This window comes from Salvelinus alpinus, chromosome 6, assembly GCF_045679555.1.
Source record: "Salvelinus alpinus chromosome 6, SLU_Salpinus.1, whole genome shotgun sequence".
Taxonomy (NCBI): domain Eukaryota; kingdom Metazoa; phylum Chordata; class Actinopteri; order Salmoniformes; family Salmonidae; genus Salvelinus; species Salvelinus alpinus.
Genome location: NC_092091.1, coordinates 92,293,826 through 92,315,901, shown reverse-complemented (window position 1 = coordinate 92,315,901; position 22,076 = coordinate 92,293,826). Strand labels below are relative to the sequence as shown.

At 41.1% G+C, this 22,076-nt stretch overlaps 1 protein-coding gene across 1 annotated transcript in view; it reads left to right on the top strand.

The window, feature by feature from the left end:
• The window catches only part of LOC139577796 (NACHT, LRR and PYD domains-containing protein 3-like), a 48,563-nt gene that overhangs the window by 18,175 nt on the left and 8,312 nt on the right, over window positions 1-22,076 (top strand). The window contains exons 6-15 of the mRNA XM_071404970.1: window positions 13,509-13,682; window positions 13,760-13,933; window positions 14,196-14,369; window positions 17,578-17,624; window positions 17,761-18,328; window positions 19,847-19,890; window positions 20,526-20,563; window positions 21,197-21,261; window positions 21,391-21,605; window positions 21,790-22,052. Of these exons, the coding sequence (XP_071261071.1) occupies window positions 13,509-13,682; window positions 13,760-13,933; window positions 14,196-14,369; window positions 17,578-17,624; window positions 17,761-18,328; window positions 19,847-19,890; window positions 20,526-20,563; window positions 21,197-21,261; window positions 21,391-21,605; window positions 21,790-22,052 (1,762 nt within the window). The remainder of the gene's footprint in view (window positions 1-13,508; window positions 13,683-13,759; window positions 13,934-14,195; window positions 14,370-17,577; window positions 17,625-17,760; window positions 18,329-19,846; window positions 19,891-20,525; window positions 20,564-21,196; window positions 21,262-21,390; window positions 21,606-21,789; window positions 22,053-22,076) is intronic.

Below are 22,076 nucleotides of genomic sequence, written 5' to 3'. Positions count from 1 at the left end.
CGAGGCAACCCTAACCAACCTTCAGGTCCTGTGAACACATGGTCAGGGCCTAATCAACAAAACTAGGGATGCCCAGGGAATCCCAAAGGGGAGGGTCAGTTTCCAATAATAACAACAAGGGCTGATCAAGAACCTATACTGCAGGTTCAAATAGAAAACAGAGGTACACCCATGATGATAGATACTGGAGCTACTTACACATGTGTGAGTCCAAATTATGCCTCTCATCTCCCCATGTCTGGTAAATATGCCAAAACAATAGGATTCTCGGGAAATACGCAGTTAATTCCAATGACCGCTCCAGTTCGGCTAACGACTGATGGTAAATCAGTCACAATTCCAATTTTAGTGTCAGATCACACACCAGTTAATCTATTAGGAAGAGACGCACTATGCAAGTTGGGCTTACAAATTAAATGTTCTCCTGATGGAGTAATAATTGAAAAAACAGGATTACAATTACCGGTGATGGGTACAGAAGGAACGGCTAATGTATATTGGCTAGGAGGCATTGAAGCAGATGTGGATAGAACTGTCAGGAAATGGGGTAAATTCATCCAGGCCCAAATACCTAAAGCAGTTAGAGCTAAATCTGAATATCATTGCACAATGCAATTTGACCCACATCTGGACCCATTGCTTGAACAACTTTGGGTTATGGGGGCATATGGAAGGAAAGCACCAATAATGTCTCAAATTATAGTTATTGGAAAGCAGGGAGCCGCAATGGATGTGATGGATGGAGACGGGTCTGAATTTGTGAAGACATGGTTCAATGTCTCTGACTCTGTTCCTCACATTACTTTACTGGTAAATCAGGGTTATACATCTAAAGATCTAGGATCGATGATGAAGGAAGTTGGGAAACAGAAGTGGGATAAAACTGACAATCCACTAATCTTTCATTCAAAGGATAAATCATTCATCAAAATAGTTACCACTACTATGTTGATTGGTGATCCAAGGGAGGTAGAGGTTAGTGCAGGCCAGCAGGTAGTGTTAGGTGAAGGAATAGGATTAATCAGTGAACTTAGAGCAGAAATGGAGAAAACCATACCAACTGAGGTATGGTCGCAACACGATACAGACGTAGGACTAGTTAAATCTGCTAGTCCCGTTTCTGTCAAAATAAAACCTAATGCCATACTTCCATGGAAAACCCAGTATCCTATGAAGCCTGAGGCTGAAGAAGGAATTAGATTGACTATAGAAGGACTGCTCAGGGCAGGAGTATTGATAGAGATGCCCAGTGATTGCAATACACCCTTGCTGCCTGTTCTTAAAGCCGATGGTAAAAAATGGAGACTGGTCCATGATCTAAGAGCTGTTAACGATATAGTGCAGGATTGTCCTGCTGAAGTCCCAAACCCTCACACACTGCTGACCAATGTTCCCCCGGAGGCCAAATACTTCACGGTTATTGACCTATGTGGAGCGTTTTTTAGTATACCCCTGGCGGAGGAGTGCAGACATTTGTTTGCATTTAGATATAGGGGCAAAACTCTGTCTTATACTAGGACCCCACAGGGTTTTAAGGATAGTCCACATTTTTTCAATCAGATATTGAGAGCAGACCTGGAAGAATTAATGTTAGATGGCACACTGATCCAATATGTGGATGACCTGTTGATCTGTGCCTCAACTTTGGAACAATGTCATTCTGACTCACTAAAAGTACTGCAACGCTTAGCAGAAGGAGGACACAAAGTCTCTAAAACAAAACTACAGTACTGTCAACCTCAGGTTGAGTATTTAGGCAGAACAATAGCTCATGGAACTAAAGCAATAGCTCCTGGACAGCTAGAGGGTATTAGCAAGGCACCGTTACCACAAACGGTAGCTCAAATGATGACCTTTTTGGGAATGACTGGATTTAGTTCTGATTGGATTGAAGAGTATGTAGTTAAAACAGCTCCTCTGAGAGATATGATGAAAGAAGCTGGACAGCTTAATCTAAGAGCAAGACTAGATTGGAACACTGATGCGTTGGTTGCATTTGAAACACTTAAAACAGAAATGCAAACAGCACCAGCTCTAGCCACCCCAGATTACACTAAACCATTCTTGTTATACGTCGCAAACAGGTGCAACAATTATGCAGCAGCTGTTCTTATGCAAGAAACGTGTAGTGGTAGGAAGAAACAACCTATTGCTTATTATAGCTCTAAATTGGATCCGGTAGCTCAGGGATACCCACCGTGTTATCAGGGATTAGCAGCATTGCATTATGCATATGACAAAGCATCAACTATAACCATGGGGTATCCGGTAATTATCAGCACTCATCATAAAATAGTGGAGTTGATAGAACAGGGTAAATTTGTGTTAACTAATGCAAGGACGATGGATTATATGAGCTTACTCACGTACCCAGACGTTCTCATTAAAAGATGTAACACTGTGAATCCAGCAGAAAGGATTCCATTTGATTTTGAAGGAGAAGCACATGATTGTGTAGCCGAGGCTTTAACATTTACCAAACTACGTCCAGACTTAGAATCAATTCCATTAATAGGTCAAGAGGGATATGACCTGGAAAGTTACTTTGTAGATGGTTCTTGTTTTAAAGATTATACAGGTACTCATGCAGGGTTTGCGGTAGTTAAGCAAAAGGGGAAAGCTTTCACTGAGGAAATATTAGAGCATTGTCCTCAGCCTTGTTCTGCCCAGCTAGCTGAATTACAGGCTCTGACTGCAGCATGTGGGCTAGGAAGAGGTAAAACAGTTAATATCTATACTGATTCCGCTTACGCACACGGCGTATGTCATTTGTTTGGTGCTGTCTGGAAACAGAGAGGATTTCGAAAGAGTGATGGAACTCCCATCCAACATCATGCTCAAATTGTTAAATTAATGACAGCATTAATGTATCCTCGGAAATTAGCTATAATCAAGTGTCAAGCGCACAAAAAAGGTAATGATTTTGTAATTAGGGGCAATAATGCAGCGGATGAAGCTGCCAAAAGAGCATCCAAATGCATTGTTCCAATTCTCATTGCACCATTAATGGACATGGTTGCTATTGCACCTATTACATCTCCGGCTGAGCTAATTCAAATTCAGGCTCGTGCTGGAATTACTGAACAGAATACCTGGCTACAGAGGGGGGCCTCTGTAGATAGACATGGGATATGGAGAACACATGATGGTGCCATATTAGCCACCACCACTCTACTGACGCTACTTATTAATGATGCACATGATGTTGATCATTGTGCAAGGGGGGAGGTGATAAGAAAAATCAAAAAACAAGGTTTTTGGTCACCTTATCTACAGGCAACAGTAGATGAGATTTTGTCAAAATGTGAAATATGTGCAAAAAACAACATACGTAAAGGTATAGCTACGCCTATAGGTCACATACCGGTTCCAGAAGGCCCGTTTAGACATATTGTGATGGACTATGTAGACATGATAAAACCTATAAGGGGTAAAAGGTACATGTTAGTTATCATAGACAGGTTCAGCAGATGGGTAGAAGCAGTACCATCAGTGGATCAGGGGTCAGGAACAGTGATAAAATTCTTATCAACAGAAGTAATTCCCAGATTCGGGATTCCGTCTGAAATTAGCTCAGACAATGGTTCAGCGTTTATACAAAAAGTTGTAAAAACAATAATACAGCAGCTAAGGATGAAACAAAGGCTGGGATGTGTCTATCATCCCCAATCGCAGGGGATGGTTGAGAGAGTTAACGGTTTTCTGAAAAACAAGATAACAAAGATTTGTAGATCTACAGGGCTTAATTGGGTGGATGCTTTACCGCTTGCACTAATGAGTTGCCGCATGGAAACTAACAGAAACACGCATCTATCGCCGCATGAAATGCTTACGGGTCGACCCATGCCTATACCAATGTTAGGAGGATTGTATAAAGGTCCCTCCTTGGATATATTGCAAAGTGAATTAAAATCGTATGTGATGTATCTAACCAAAATACACAAAGCTATATATTCACAGGAGAAAAAGACGGTGCCGGAGCCTGGACCTGAAGGACCTCTCCCAGTGATACCAGGAGATCTGGTCTACGTTCGAGTGTTCCGAAGGAAGTGGGATCAGCCGAGGAGAGAAGGACCCTACGAGGTGGCAACAGCCACAAAAACAGCAGTCCAGGTGAAAGGAAGCAAGACGTGGTATCATCTAAACCACTGCACACGAGTCCCAACAGAGAAAAGGATACAACCACATAGAGATGAGAACACAGAGGATGCTGATACACCAGGCGGGAGCCCGGGGGGAGCAGGAGCAGAGGAAACGATCAAAACACCAGGGAGGAGTCAAGAAAATGGCAGACCAGATACAAGCCAAGATACGACGAGTGCATCAATTAAAGATCTCAGAAGAAGTACCAGGGGAAAACAGTCTAAACAGGAAAGGGACAAACAACCAAAGCTTCCTCAGGTATGGTCAGAGAGCCCAGAAATGGGGGGGAGTAACATGCCTGCTACTCCTGATGACATACCTGCTGTGGCAGACCTCTTTGATAGAAGCCCTCCACAATGGGATCCCGAAGTACCACCTGCAGAATGGGAACATCTCTTCCCTGAAATTGATACCCTTCCAGATGAAAGCCCAGTCCGGCCTGAGGAGGGAGCCTCAGGGGAAGAAAGAGGAAGAGAAGCCTCACAAGAGAGGGAAGGGGATTTCCCCACAATTGACTTTTCAACTCTTGAAGGGTCCCCCTAACAAACAATTGAAGTTAGAATGGCAGAAGAAAGACATTGACATAGCAAAAATAATAATGAACACTAGTACAGTAACAACAGACTCACACACAATCAAGAAGTATGGTGGAAGCAGGAAGAGAAGAGAGGAATCAGCCGAACAATTAAAAAAGACTGACAAGGTTAGAATCTCTGTTCCACCTCAACTCATAACTGAAACAGGAGAACAGAAGACAATCTCAATCAAAAGGATCAGGCCTCTACCTGAGATTGCATTCTGTGGATGGACACATCACCAAACAAAGGGAGAAGTCATTTGGGACCCAAAAGGATGTGACCTGACATTAACCAAAGAAGTAGACGAGTGGGTGCTCACCATGAATCAGATTGAACCAGTTGAAGGTGAAGACTTAATAGTTGAAATAACGAGAACCAGATTGACCAAAGGGAGTAGCACCACAGTCATTAGAATTGGTCCTACGCCAATACCTAAACAGGAAGAACCGGTGATAACTAAAACGACAACAACAGTGGAAACTGCTGCAAGGATTATAGCGGTTACTACCAAGGTACCATCCATTGCTATTAACAAGCAGTCCAATGTACCCACAAAGAAACCTGAGGCATCAGAACCAAAAGGTTTTTTTACTGGCATTTGGAACTTTCTGAAAAACACTAACAATCTGCCTCGAGAAAAGGACAATGTGACACCAACTGATGCTTTAACCCCAGAACTATACAAGGACAAATCATTGAAGAAATTAGTAGGAAATGAATGGTATGAATGGGCTCAATATACAGCAATGAAATTAAAATGGACAAATTGCTTACTATGTGCACCCTCTCCGCTGACAGAATTAGTGGTGGTACCAAGTCCTTATGATTACAAGGACTGTGCTGATTTTAATAAGAACTTTTGTCATTTGAGTAGACCAGAAAGGCCTTATTGCCCAGCTGAATGTTTGTCATATTTGGGTAATCCATATTATCATCAGTATTACAATCAAACTGGTTGGGGAAAGTGGTGTAAAGAATTGGATATAAGGATGGAAGTACAGAAGCTAGAGGTCCCACATAAATATCGGATAGATTATCAACAAACATATGAATGTTTTAACAGCACAAAAGGACAGAATGGGATGGGGAAGTTTAAAGGTCAATGCGAGATCACATGGCACTTAACTACGGATACCACATGGAATGCAGACACTCCAAGAAGGGCTACTTATCAAGCAGCTGGAAGTTGGGTGGGAAAAATAGTTATTCATGATAGTTGTCAAAATCAAACTCTAGCACTACCCTTAATTGCACCATATGAAGAACAGACCAAGGTAGTTGCAGATTTCTTCTGGATATGTGGGGGAAAGAGATTAAGGGCAACATTGCCAAAGGGATGGACAGGTCTCTGTGCAAGAGTTAGGTTGATTCAACAGATAACTATCACTGAATGGGATCCTAGTGATGCTAGGCAACTAAATACTAAAAATAGAGTAAAAAGAGAATATGAGTCTGATCCCAAGGTCTATTTGGATGCAATAGGCCAACCTAGAGGTGTTCCTAACGAGTACAAAGCAAGAGATGAGATTAAATCAGGATTTGAATCTATCTTTTTGTGGATAACACCTAATAAGAATTTAGAGTGGATTAATTATATTTACTATAACCAACAGAGATTTATTAACTATACCGACTCGGCTCTAACAGCGTTGGGGGAACAGGTACAGGCTACCAGTAAAATGACTTGGCAAAACAGACAGGCTCTTAATTGGCTATTAGCGGAGAAGGGTGGAGTTTGTGTTATGTTTGGAGATGATTGTTGCACTTTTCTTCCCAATAACACTGGATCCTTCGCAATCGCTATGGCTAAACTTAAAGGTTTACGAGCAGAGGTTAAGGCAAATGCTGGGTTTGACTCTCATGTTTGGGATTGGTTGGATCTAACATTAGGAAAGTGGGGAGCTATGTTTGCTAGGATGGCTATTGTGTTGGGAGGAGGGTTATTGGCTCTGGGTATTGTATTTTGTTGTGTTTTACCCTTGGTAAAATCACTTGTGGTCCAGACAACAGTTAAACAGATGTCTGTAAGGAGTGCTGACCCTCCAGTGATAATTAATCCTGTACCTGGGAGCCCAGGCCATTATACCAATAAATATGGAAAGCTTTGCAATGCGGTTGGTGGACCTCTGGACTGCCCCTTTGGCAATCCAAACTGTCTCTATGGAGTGATGCCGGGAGGTGGTTATGCTTGCCATGATTTCAGTAAGGATGGTCTACCTGTATATGCTGTATTCCCAAATTCAGACGAATGTCTACTGGTACATGTCCACAAAGAGTGTCATTTGCGCCGTAAGTGCAAGTGGTGCACAAAATTTAATGTGGAAGGCCATGACCATCACGGAGACCCCGTGTTTTGCGCAAAATGTCAAAGAGGTGATTGTAGAATCTGTCAGGATGAGGACTGTGCTCCTATGTAAGGATTTTAGTATATCTATTTTTGTTTAACTTTTACTGCCTCAGAAACCCGGATCCGGGAGCACCCCCCACCCCCCACACACTGATTAGCATAGATAGCATAGCTTCAGAAGTAGATAGTAGCATCTAAATATCATTAAATCACAAGTCCAAGACACCAGATGAAAGATACAGATCTTGTGAATAAAGCCACCATTTCAGATTTTTAAAATGTTTTACAGGGAAGACAAAATATGTAAATCTATTAGCTAAACACGTTAGCAAAATACACCACTATTCTAACTCCATCAGTTTCTTACTCCTTCAGGTGCTATCACCAATTCGGCTCAACTAAGATATTGATAGCCAATAACCTATAAAAAAAACCATCAGATGACAGTCTGATAACATATTCATGGTATAGGATAGTTTTTGTTAGAAAAAAGTGCATATTTCAGGTAGAAATCACAGTTTACAATTGCACCGACCATCACAAATCCACTAGAATTACTAGATAGAGCAACGTGTATGACCAATTTACTCATCATAAAACATTTCATAAAAATAGACAAAGCATAGCAATGGAAAGACCCAGTTCTTGTGATTTCAGACCATATTTCAGATTTTCTAAGCGTTTTTCAGCGAAAACACAATAAATCGATAAGTTAGCATACTACATGTTCCAACGTTACCAGAGCATCGATTCCAGCCAAAGAGCGCTATAACGTAACCACCGCCAAAAGATATTAATTTTTTCACTAACCTTCTCAGAATTCTTCCGATGACACTCCTGTAACATCATTTTACAACATACATATACAGTTTGTTCGAAAAGGTGCATATTTAGCCATACAAAACCGTGGTTACACAATGAAAATACTAGGAAATCAAGCCTCAATATGTCTGACGTCATCTATCAGAGTGATCTAGTTTAATTAAAAGCTAATCATATACTTGACTAAAAAATACAGGGTTGACAGGAATCGAAAGACAAATTAGTTCTTAATGCAACCGCTGATTTACATTTTTAAAATTATCCTTACTTTTCAATACAGGGTTGGCCAAGTGAAGCTATACCAAACAAAATGGCGATATATGCGTTTAAAATATTTCGACAGAAACACGGTTTATCATATTAAATATTGCTTACTTTGAGCTGATCTTCCATCATATTCTTGGGCAATGTATCCTTTCTATGTTATAAACGTCTTTTGGTCGATAGATGTCCTCTGTCCTTCGAAATGTCCATCACCAACGACCGACACTCTAAAACGTGTCCAAACTTTCAGAGTGCACGACAAAGAAATTCCTCAAAATCGCACTAAACGGATATAAATTGATATAAAACGGTTAAAATTCACTACATTATGATGTTTTTAACAACTATAACGACTGAAAACATGACCGGAGAAATATTGCTGGTTAGAAAACGATTTGGAACGAGGCAGGTCCGATGGCCTTCACGCTTGAGGCGCACGTTGAGAAAGGGTGGTCTCTGTACATTTTCGTCTTTTATAATGGCTGTGAACGTCCCATCGAGTCCATTGAAAACGTGATGACGTACAGACACCCAGAGGAAGACGTAGGCAGTGTCGGTTTCTTCATAGCATTCACTGTGGCCTTATAAACAGACCCCAGATCAGAGGTAAAAATTTCTGAAATCTGAACCCTGTCATGAAAAGTGCTGTAGAAATTGTTCTGTACCACTCAGAGACAAAATTTCAACTCCTATAGAAACTATAGACTGTTTTCTATCCAATAATAACAATAATATGCATATTGTACGATCAAGAATTGAGTACGAGGCAGTTTAATTTGGAAATGTAAAAAAAAAAATAATGCTAACAGCTCCCCCTATTGACAAAAGGTTAAGGCCTTGTGTTTTTGTATGTTTGGTTGAATTTTTAGATATGTATATCAATGAATATATATATGGTTTCCTTTAATTAATACTAGTTCTGCCTTCTAAAAACTAGGTTAATTTCAAAAACATGTTAGGTAACAGAGGGTTTTCCGGTTACAAGTGTCTATGGACCATGTCCTTAATCTTCTAAACAAAGGTTGGTATCATTGATATCACTTTATTAGAGAGGTGTCTGCAAGGGAGGATCATGTTGAAATGCTTAAATTTAGAATGATGTTGTGTCAATTTTCTTTTGTAACTGCATGTAGGTCTTTTATTTTTTCCTTATTCATTTATTATTATACTCCTTGTATTATTTTTGATTTTCACATAACTGAGATAACCTCAGGCAAGGCTATTTACCTACACGCTCATGCTTCATCAAATATGTAATATTTTATCCTTATATTTTTATACCAAATTTGATCTTTTACTCTTATGAATATTGGAGATGTTTGGTCTAGTTGGTTTTCTTTAATGTTTCTGATTGGATCTTTTACTCCTATTTCACATTGGAGATGTTTGGTCTAGTTGGTTTATATGCTTCACTTTGTTTTTATTTTTTGTATTTTCTTGTTTATCATAGGTATTTTCATTTACTATCCCAAAGTCTTATTTGTATCATTTATGTGGCTAAATAGCCCCAGAGGGGGGATTGTAGTAGTAACATAAGACACATGGATAACATATAAAGACATAAGACAGCTGAACATTAAAGTAACGAACCACATGTTCACGTTGATCATGAGACTGTGGTAATGGAGATATACTAAGGGACGTTCTGGCCCTCTTATTTTCTCCATTGTGCTGACAGACTGACCAGACACATGGGCACCTAAAACAATTGGACACACTAGACTTATAGTCTACACATTCCACTAAAAGCACACATACCAGAGAAATATGCCTAAGGCAACTGGACACTAATGATAAGAAGAGACATAGAGTCTGCCAATTCCAATAAGGACATACCAGAGAACATGCTGGGGTATTGAATTAAATACAGGGTTGAGTCATAGGCCTAGAGGATAGATGGACATATATTATTTTTAAGACAAGCATGGGTCTGGCCACTATTATAATTTAACTGAAAGCAGATAATGGGCGTTAGTAGGCGTGAACAAGCAGGAAGCCTGAACTAAAAAGATAATGATGGCAGGAAGAATTAGGGGAAGTATGCTTATTTGCATATGGGGTGGACCCATATGCTATTTATGTATAAATGTTGGAACCGGGGTTGGGAAGCGGTGTGTGTTCCGCGGGACATGCCAGATTTGCTATACAATTGTATTAAAAATCATATTTGAGTTCACAAAGTTCTTGTAAGAGTTATATTTGAAGTGATTTTCCACGACACCTGTTAAATCTAGACCTGGTTTCCTCCATCAGGCCTGTACCTGTTAAATCTAGACCTGGTTTCCTCTATCAGGCCTGTACCTGTTAAATCTAGACCTGGTTTCCTCCATCAGGCCTGTTAAATCTAGACCTGGTTTCCTTTATCAGTCCTGTTAAATCTAGAGCTGGTTTCCTCCATCAGGCCTGTACCTGTTAAATCCAGACCTGGTTTCCTCTATCAGGCCTGTTAAATCTAGACCTGGTTTCCTCCATCAGGCCTGTTAAATCTAGACCTGGTTTTCTCTATCAGGCCTGTTAAATCTAGACCTGGTTTCCTCTATCAGGCCTGTACTTGTTAAATCTAGACCTTGTTTCCTCTATCAGGCCTGTACCTGTTAAATCTAGACCTGGTTTCCTCCATCAGGCCTGTACCTGTTAAATCTAGACCAGGTTTCCTCCATCAGGCCTGTTAAATCTAGACCTGGTTTCCTCCGTCAGGCCTGTTAAATCTAGACCTGGTTTCCTCCATCAGGCCTGTTAACTCTAGACCAGGTTTCCTCCGTCAGGCCTGTTAAATCTAGACCTGTTTTCCTCCATTAGGCCTGTTAAATCTAGACCAGGTTTCCTCCATCAGGCCTGTTAAATCTAGACCTGTTTTCCTCCATCAGGCCTGTTAAATCTAGACCAGGTTTCCTCCATCAGGCCTGTTAAATCTAGACCACGTTACCTCCATCAGGCCTGTTAAATCTAGACCTGGTTTCCTCTATCAGACCTGTACCTGTTAAATCTAGACCTGGTTTCCTCCGTCAGACCTGTTAAATCTAGACCAGGGTTCCTCTATCAGGCCTGTTAAATCTAGACCTGGTTTCCTCTATCAGGCCTGTTAAATCTAGACCTGGTTTCCTCTATCAGACCTGTACCTGTTAAATCTAGACCAGGTTTCCTCCATCAGGCCTGTACCTGTTAAATCTAGACCTGGTTTCCTCCATCAGGGCTGTTAAATCTAAACCTGGTTTCCTCCATCAGGCCTGTTAAATCTAGACCAGGTTTCCTCCGTCAGGCCTGTTAAATCTAGACCTGGTTTCCTCCATCAGGCCTGTTAAATCTAGACCTGGTTTCCTCTATCAGGCCTGTACCTGTTAAATCTAGACCAGGTTTCCTCCATCAGGCCTGTACCTGTTAAATCTAGACCAGGTGTCCTCCATCAGGCTTGTTAAATCTAGACCTGGTTTCCTCTATCAGGCCTGTTAAATCTAGACCAGGTTTCCTCCATCAGGCCTGTTCCTGTTAAATCTAGACCTGGTTTCCTCCATCAGGCCTGTACCTGTTAAATCTAGACCTGGTTTCCTCCATCAGGCCTGTTAAATCTAAACCTGGTTTCCTCCATCAGGCCTGTTAAATCTAGACCTGGTTTCCTCTATCAGACCTGTACCTGTTAAATCTAGACCAGGTTTCCTCCATCAGGCCTGTACCTGTTAAATCTAGACCAGGTTTCCTCTATCAGGCCTGTACCTGTTAGATCTAGACCTGGTTTCCTCCATCAGGCCTGTTAAATCTAAACCTGGTTTCCTCCATCAGGCCTGTTAAATCTAGACCAGGTTTCCTCCGTCAGGCCTGTTAAATCTAGACCTGTTTTCCTCCATCAGGCCTGTTAAATCTAGACCTGGTTTCCTCTATCAGGCCTGTACCTGTTAAATCTAGACCAGGTTTCCTCCATCAGGCCTGTACCTGTTAAATCTAGACCTGGTTTCCTCCATCAGGCCTGTACCTGTTAAATCTAGACCTGGTTTCCTCCATCAGGCCTGTTAAATCTAAACCTGGTTTCCTCCATCAGGGCTGTTAAATCTAGACCAGGTTACCTCCATCAGGCCTGGTAAATCTAGACCTGTTTTCCTCCATCAGGCCTGTTAAATCTAGACCTGGTTTCCTCTATCAGGCCTGTACCTGTTAAATCTAGACCAGGTTTCCTCCATCAGGCCTGTACCTGTTAAATCTAGACCTGGTTTCCTCCATCAGGCCTGTACCTGTTAAATCTAAACCTGGTTTCCTCCATCAGGCCTGTTAAATCTAGACCAGGTTACCTCCATCAGGCCTGGTAAATCTAGACCTGTTTTCCTCCATCAGGCCTGTTAAATCTAGACCTGGTTTCCTCTATCAGGCCTGTACCTGTTAAATCTAGACCAGGTTTCCTCCATCAGGCCTGTACCTGTTAAATCTAGACCTGGTTTCCTCCATCAGGCCTGTTAAATCTAAACCTGGTTTCCTCCATCAGGCCTGTTAAATCTAGACCAGGTTACCTCCATCAGGCCTGGTAAATCTAGACCTGTTTTCCTCCATCAGGCCTGTTAAATCTAGACCTGGTTTCCTCTATCAGGCCTGTACCTGTTAAATCTAGACCAGGTTTCCTCCATCAGGCCTGTACCTGTTAAATCTAGACCTGGTTTCCTCCATCAGGCCTGTACCTGTTAAATCTAGACCTGGTTTCCTCCATCAGGCCTGTTAAATCTAAACCTGGTTTCCTCCATCAGGCCTGTTAAATCTAGACCAGGTTACCTCCATCAGGCCTGGTAAATCTAGACCTGGTTTCCTCCATCAGGCCTGTACCTGTTAAATCTAGACCTGGTTTCCTCCATCAGGCCTGTTAAATCTAGACCTGGTTTCCTCCATCAGGCCTGTACCTGTTAAATCTAGACCTGGTTTCCTCCATCAGGCCTGTTAAATCTAGACCATCATCAGATTATAATTTCATGATTCTAATCAATTTCATATTATATTCTAATCATTAATTTAAACAAATTCCATTATCAATAGGACACATCACTGCACTCTATACTCCTCTGTAAACTGGTCATCTCCTTAGACCCGTCGCAAGACCCACTGGTTGATGCTTATTTATAAAACCCTGTTAGGCCTCACTCCCCCCTATCTGAGATATCTACTGCAGCACTCATCCTCCACATACAACACCCGTTCTGCCAGTCACATTCTGTTAAAGGTCCCCAAAGCACACACATCCCTGGGTCGCTCCTCTTTTCAGTTCGCTGCATAATAATGTCTATAATAATAAGCATGTCCTTCTGTTATTGTCTTCTTAAAGCTTGTATTCTTAAAACTTTGCATATTTAACAGTATATCAACATATCTCCTCTCTCCAGACTGGATGGCTGTTACCTCACATATGAATCCTTTGGGACTCTGGCCTCAGCTCTGCAGACACCAAACTCCCCCCTGAGAGAACTGGACCTCAGCTACAATAACCTGAGAGACAGAGGAGGGAAGCTGCTCTGTGTTGGACTAACCAGTCCACTCTGCAACATACAGACACTTGTGTGAGTTAACTTTCTTCAGTATGAGTTATTATGTGGATGTTTTAAACATGTTAATCATTTGCTTTTCTGCCCTCTAGTCTGGGTCAATGTGGTCTGACAGAGGGTTGCTGTTCACATCTGGCCTCAGTCCTGAGTTCACCCAACTCACAACTGAAACAACTGGAGCTGAGAGACAATGACCTGCAGGACTCAGGAGTTACACTGCTGTCTGCTGGACTGGAGGATCCAGACTGTAAACTACACAAACTGGGGTAAGTACAGCTGTTTCAGTCAGGTCTGTACTGAGCTGAGTTACACTGCTGTCTGCTGGACTGGAGGATCCAGACTGTAAACTACACAAACTGGGGTAAGTACAGCTGTTTCAGTCAGGTCGGTACTGAGCTGAGTAAAACGAATACTCTGAAAATCTAATATTTCATCACAATGTCTGTGTCATGGACAAAATGTACGGGTGTCCTACAAGATGATTGACACCAGTACACCAACCTAGACAGATGTTGTGTGTCTCTGTAGGCTGTCTGGCTGTCTGGTCACAGAGGAGGGCTGTGCTGCTCTGTCTTCAGCTCTGAGGTCAAACCCCTCCCACCTGAAAGAGCTGGACCTGAGCTACAATCACCCAGGAGACTCTGCAGGGGGACTGCTTTCAGCTGCTCTGGTGGATCCCACATATAAACTGATGAAGCTGAAGTAAGTCAGAATAGATGTCCTAATAGTGTGAGCAGCGGTTGTGTCATATGTAGTGTAGTAGGGTCAGTAACATGAGCACATGATGGTAGAATTAAGGGGAAGTTTACTCAGCAGGCGAGGCACTCCAACACAGCATACAGTTGAAGTCGAAAGTTTATATACACTTAGGTTGGAGTCATTAAAACTCGTTTTTCAACCACTCCACAAATTTCTTGTTAACAAGCTATAGTTTTGGCAAGTCGGTTAGGAAATTTACTTTGTGCATGACAAGTCATTTTTCCAATAATTGTTTACAGCCAGATTATTTCACTTATAATTCACTATCACAATTCCAGTGGGTCAGAAGTTTACATACACTAAGTTGACTGTGCCACAGCTTGGAAAATTCCAGAAAATGATGTCATGGCTTCTGATAGACATCATTTGAGTCAATTGGAGGTGTACCTGTGGATATATTTCAAGGCCTACCTTCAAACTCAGTGCCTCTTTGCTTGACATCATGGGAAAATCAAAAGAAATCAGCCAAGACCTCAGAAAAAGATTGTGGACCTCCACAAGTCTGGTTCATCCTTGGGAGCAATTTCCAAATGCCTGAAGGTACCACATTCATCTGTAAAAACAATAGTACGCAAGTATAAACACCATGGAACCACGCAGCCGTCATACCACTCAGGAAGGAGACGCGTTCTGTCTCCTAGAGATGAACGTACTTTGGTGCAAAAAGTGCAAATCAATCCCAGAACAACAGCAAAGGACTTTATGAAGATGCTGGAGGAAACAGGTACAAAAGTATCTATATCCACAGTAAAACGAGTCCTATATCGACATAACCTGAAAGGCCGCTCAGCAAGGAAGAAGCCACTGCTCCAAAACCATCATAAAAAAGCCAGACTACGGTTTGCAACTGTACATGGGGACAGAGATCGTACTTTTGGGAGAAATGTCCTTTGGTCCGATGAAACAAAAATAGAACTGTTTGGCCATAATGACCATTGTTATGTTTGGAGGAAAAAGGGGGAGGCTTGCAAGCCAAAGAACACCATCCCAACCGTGAGGCACGGGGGTGGCAGCATCATGTTGTGGCGGTGCTTTGCTGCAGGAGGGTCTGATGCACTTGTCGTGGTATTTCCTGTATTACTAAGTGAAAGGAGAGTTTACAAACCACACACAAGTCAGAGTTATACTTTAAACTCCATCTTTTAATAATATGAGCTTCACCATAGCCCTTTGACTCTCAGATCAATTCAGTGTCTATAAATGAATTCTGAGAGTGCTTACAAAATGGCAACTGAGATCTTTTATAGCAAAGATCCACCCCTCCCAGCTCACAATGACGAACCACATGTCTTAGGAAAACTGCACAAAGGAAGACTTTTACTTGAGAGAGGAGTATCCCATAGCCAGACAGCATTAGCTATAAATTATTGTTCAGTTTGGTCTCCTAAACGAAGTTCTTATCTCGTTCTTGGTACTTCACTGTCTACCAAAACATTACCTCATCCAATGGCATATATCAATTGTCAATTCTAGATACTCCCATCTCAAGTACACCCCCTTCTTGATAAACTCACAGAGGGGAGTGACTGGCACACAGACATTGTGGAGCCCTTCACATGGTTTAACAGATACATTGGAAGACACTGTTCAATTCTGACTTCCCTTTCTGATATTCTGCATATTACCATAAAATAACCATAAAAGACAAGCCTCTCCCCTCTCTGGGCCCCAAGTGACTTTTCCCTGGAGAAGAAAGAGGAAAATGCAACTGCCAACAGTATTATCCAAAAGAAGACATTCTAATGACAAATATCTCACATAAGCATTATTATGTAAATAAAACATCTTATTTATCAATGTTACCTAACTAATTCTGATTCTGCTACGACACACTTCACAAAATAGATAGCATCATGAGGAGGGAAATTATGTGGATATATTGAAGCAACATCTCAAGACATCAGTCAGGAAGTTAAAGCTTGGTCGCAAATGGATCTTCCAAATGCACAATGATCCCAACCATACTTCCAAAGTTGTGGCAAAATGGTTTAAGGACAACAAAGTCAAGGTTTTGGATTTGCCATCACAAAGCCCTGACCTCAATCTGAAAGAATATTTGTGGGCAGAACTGAAAAAGCGTGTGCGAGCAAGGAGGCCTCCAAACCTGACTCAGTTACACCAGCTCTGTCAGGAGGAATGGGCCAAAATTCACCCAACTTATTGTGGGAAGCTTGTGGAAGGCTACCCAAAACGTTTGACCCAAGTTAAACAATTTAAAGGCAATGCTACCAAATAATAATTGAGTGTATGTAAACTTCTGACCCACTGGGAATGTGATGAAAGAAATAAAAGCTGAAATAAATCATTCTCTCTACTATTATTCTGACATTTCACATTCTTAAAATAAAGTGGTGATCCTAACTGACCTAACTGAAATAGGGTATTTTTGCTAGCATTAAATGTCAGGAATTGTGAAACTGAGTTTAAATGTATTTGGCTAAGGAGTATGTAAACTTCCCGAATTCAACTGTATATCACCACATGAATACTCTTCTTCTGCATCTCTAATATCCTGTTGGAATTGTACTCTGTTCTGTATGCAGTAGGTAGGATAGAATACCTGTATGTCTCTAGTAATGAATTGTACTCCGTTCTGTATGCAGTAGGTAGGATAGAATACCTGTATGTCTATAGTAATGAATTGTACTCTGTTCTGTATGCAGTAGGTAGGATAGAATACCTGCATGTCTCTAGTAATGAATTGTACTGCGTTCTGTATGCAGTAGGTAGGATAGAATACCTGTATGTCTCTAGTAATGAATTGTACTCTGTTCTGTATGCAGTAGGTAGGATAGAATACCTGTATGTCTCTAGTAATGAATTGTACTCTGTTCTGTATGCAGTAGGTAGGATAGAATACCTGTATGTCTCTAGTAATGAATTGTACTCCGTTCTGTATGCAGTAGGTAGGATAGAATACCTGTATGTCTCTTGTAATGAATTGTACTCCGTTCTGTATGCAGTAGGTAGGATAGAATACCTGTATGTCTCTTGTAATGAATTGTACTCCGTTCTGTATGCAGTAGGTAGGATAGAATACCTGTATGTCTCTAGTAATGAACTTGGATAGTGCACCAGAACACAACAATATGGTTTAAATGTTGACTGCTTTATTAGGTCTTTGTCAGTCAATAACCTGTTTCTCCTACAGTGTGGATCATGGTGGAGAGTGCAGGCTGAAATCAGGGCTGAGGAAATGTAAGTCTCTTTAATCCTAATTAACTGCATATTCAGAACTATAGTAACATAGTAACTAATCAATACTTGTTCTGTACCTACAAAACAACATTTTATATGAAGATGTGGTTTGATTGAACTCTCCTTTTATCTACAGATGCCTGTCATCTCAACCTGGACCCAAATACAGCACACCCATTCCTGATACTGTCTGAGGGGAACAGGAAGGTGACACGGGTGGAAGAGAAGCAGCATTATGAAGACCATCCAGACAGATTTGACTGTCATCCCCAAGTTCTCTGCAGAGAAGGCTTATCTGGTCGTTATTACTGGGAGGTGGAGAGGGATGGTGACAGGGATGGTGACCAGATTTACATTGGTGTAATGTACAAAGGAATGAAGAGGAAGGGACAGGAGAGTGACCGTTGGATTGGATTCAATAGGAAGTCCTGGTGTTTATTCTGCTATGATAAAGGTTATCACTTTTACCATGCTGGAGTCCATTGGAGATCCATCTCTCTTCCTCATTCTAAGAGAGTTGGAGTGTTTCTGGACTGGCCAGCTGGTACTTTGTCCTTCTATAGTGTGTCCTCCTCTGGTACACTGACACACCTCTACACAGAACACACCACATTCACTGAACCCCTCTATCCTGGATTTGGGGTTTACTCCTTCTCCCCTTCCTCAGTGACCCTGTGTCAGATAGATGACCAACATATTCAGAGGTGAGTCATAGAAATGTTTTATCATTTGTTTCCCTCTGGAATCATTCCTACAGTTAGATTAGTAGTGGTGTGTTTTAATGGGTTCTGTTGGACCTACATACAGTTAGATTAGTAGTAGTGGTGTGTTTTAATGTGTTCTATTGGACCTACAGACAGTTAGATTAGTAGTAGTGGTGTGTTTTAATGTGTTCTGTTGGACCTACAGACAGTTAGATTAGTAGTAGTGGTGTGTTTTAATGTGTTCTGTTGGACCTACAGACAGTAGATTAGTAGTAGTGGTGTGTTTTAATGTGTTCTGTTGAACCTACAGACAGTTAGATTAGTAGTAATGGTGTGTTTTAATGTGTTCTGTTGGACCTACAGACAGTTAGATTAGTAGTAGTGGTGTGTTTTAATGTGTTCTGTTGGACCTACAGACAGTAGATTAGTAGTAGTGGTGTGTTTTAATGTGTTCTGTTGGACCTACAGACAGTTAGATTAGTAGTAGTGGTGTGTTTTAATGTGTTCTGTTGGACCTACAGACAGTTAGATTAGTAGTAGTGGTGTGTTTTAATGTGTTCTGTTGGACCTACAGATAGTTAGATTAGTAGTAGATGTGTGTTTTAATGTGTTCTGTTGGACCTACAGACAGTTAGATTAGTAGTAGTCATGTGTTTTAATGTGTTCTGTTGGACCTACAGCCAGTTAGATTAGTAGTAGTGGCGTGTTTTAATGTGTTCTGTTGGACCTACAGACAATTAGATTAGTAGTAGTGGCGTGTTTTAATGTATTAGTAGATTCCTGTCCTCTATTTATTTTCAGTCTGTTAAATATAACAGCCTCGATCGATGTGTCAGTCTCTCTCTAACCACTAGAGGGCATCAGAACCTGTTAAATAGAACAGCCTCTCTCTAATGTCATTCTCTCTCTAACGGCTAGAGGGCATCAGAACCAGTTAAATAGAACAGCCTCTCTGTAATGTAATTCTCTCTCTAACCACTAGAAGGCACCAGAACCTGTTAAATAGAACAGCCTCTCTGTAATGTAATTCTCTCTCTAACCACTAGAGGGCACCAGAACCTGTTAAATAGAACAGCCTCTCTGTAATGTAATTCTCTCTCTAACCACTAGAGGGCATCAACCTGTTAAATAGAACAGCCTCTCTGTAATGTCATTCTCTCTCTAACCACTAGAGGGCACCAGAACCTGTTAAATAGAACAGCCTCTCTGTAATGTAATTCTCTCTCTAACCACTAGAGGGCACCAGAACCTGTTAAATAGAACAGCCTCTCTGTAATGTCATTCTTTCTATATTCACTACCTGGTGACTTCACATCTCTAATGGATTTCCTCAAGATATGCAATGTCACCTGTTGGTATTGCCTCTATGAAAGTTGACATACGTCCTATGTAGGGGGTTGTTCTCTCACCCCTTATAAACTTGTTGTATGTCTTATGAAGACTGTATGTATGCTATATAAAGCCTTTATAAGTTATATTTAGTTTAATCAGTTTTTCCTTCTGCTTTACCAACACCAGAGACCATGGTGGAGAGTGTTGGATCAAGTCTGGACCTGAGAAATGTGAGTGTTAATTGATTAACTGATAATTGTTTGAAAATCAAAATACGATAAAAGCGTTCATTTTAGTTTAGTCCCAGGCAAGGAACACAATCATGATCTATTTGGTCAAAACAAACTTAAAGGTAGAGTCAGCGATATGACGTAGATGCACAAAGTAAACAGCGTAGTGGGTCAATTTCTACAACAACTAAGAGTGGTGGAGCACAAGGCTAAACTTCTCTGCTGTTTTGGTCCAGTGACTAACACACTGTAAGAGAGTGAAGAGAACCCTTCCACATGGGCAGATACTGTGTGTGACTGTGTGAGAGAGAAGTCAGGCATCTTGCTCATCACAATATCTGTGGTGCTGTTCGTACATCATCATTTAGATGACTCTACCTTTAAGCTCTCATCCTAGGATCTACCAGAAATCAGGCCCCCAACATCTACAAAACATGGACCAGAACGATGTGGTTTCCTGCTTCCACAAACATTAATTATTATAGCACTAATGTCAGATTATGGTATGCTATTGAGTGCACATTCTGAGACTGTTGATAATTTATATTCATTTTTATTAAAAGTCTATTTAATAATTATTAATTCATTATTACATGAGATTGCCCATTTTAAATTACAACTACTTTTAACTTCAGGGATTCCTCAGAGCTGTAAGACTTGTGACCATGTTAAGGTAAGTCATAATGTCAATTCTTACTTTTACATACATGTAGGAGTCCGGCACAGTCTCAAAGCCAGGTGTGTACTGACCAACCATTCATACTGGGATATAGACAGTCCTGTGTTCTGCTTTAGTAATATAAACACAGTCTCAAAGCCAGGTGTGTAGTGACCAACCATTCATACTGGGATATAGACAGTCCTGTGTTCTGCTTTAGTAATATAAACACAGTCTCAAAGCCAGGTGTGTAGTGACCAACCATTCATACTGGGATATAGACAGTCCTGTGTTCTGCTTTAGTAATATAAACACAGTCTCAAAGCCAGGTGTGTACTGACCAACCATTCATACTGGGATATAGACAGTCCTGTGTTCTGCTTGTAGGCATGCAGGATTTTAGCTGTTTTGCCATTAGACAGTTTAATTCATAAATCCCCAAGCATTCCATGTAACATTGAATAAATACATTAGATTATTTACTTTGGTTAATGGGCCAGGTTCCCAGACACAGATTAAGTCTAGTCCTGGACCTTAAAGAACTTTCTATTGAAACTTCAATAGAGGTTTTTTAGTCCAGCACTAGACTCAATCTGTGTCCAGGAAACAGGCCCCATATGTATTACTGACATGCTTGTCCTTGTTCAGGACTCTACACACTGGCTTCAGATTGAACCCTTGACTTCCACTGTCCAGGGAGTGACAATGTTCAGGTAAAATAACTTTTAACATTTCATTCCACTTGCCAGTGTATTTCCCCATTACCTTTGGGAATAGTCTTCTATTCCAACCTCTCCATTTGACCATTGACCCTCTCTACCATATCTTGTTGTTGCCCTCAGACACAGGACACCCAAAGGGAGTTATGAGTGCACAGTGTCTGGGCTCCGCTGGCTGTGTGAGAGAGATGTCGTTCTGAATTATCACTTCAGGAACTGGGATCCCTACAGTCAACTTCTGAAAGACATGCAGTACACACAAGGTGGTCCATTGCTGGACATCACTATGGAGTTAGGTGAACTGGAGGAAGTTCATCTGCCACACTTTGTCTGTTTAGGTAAAACCACATAGAAGTAGTATTCAGAAAGACATTTCCATGTAACTGAGTTTCACTTCCTGAATTAATGAACTATTCTGGGAGTTTGAGTTTACTGTGATCTGGTACTGCATATTCTTTGTGTTTTAGTTAGATGAATAATACAATATTTGTCTTTCTGTCTCCTTTGTATTGTGTTGTTCAGGGACCAACCCTTCCCTAAGGAATGAGATGAAGATTCTTCATGTAGACGAACATGGAGTGTCTTTAGAGGAAGTGCATGAGGTCACCAGATTCCATGCTAAGATTCTCCATCCCAAGTTCTCAGCTATCTCTCTGATACTGAGATTACTGTCTTGGAACGTAGATGTCCACTGTGAGCTGATGCTCTATCTGACAGTGATGAAGGAAATAAATGAACTAATTCCACACCTTTACCTGTTCCCCAGTAACCCTGGCCAAATACAGGTGAGGGACCATTATTTTAGAGAT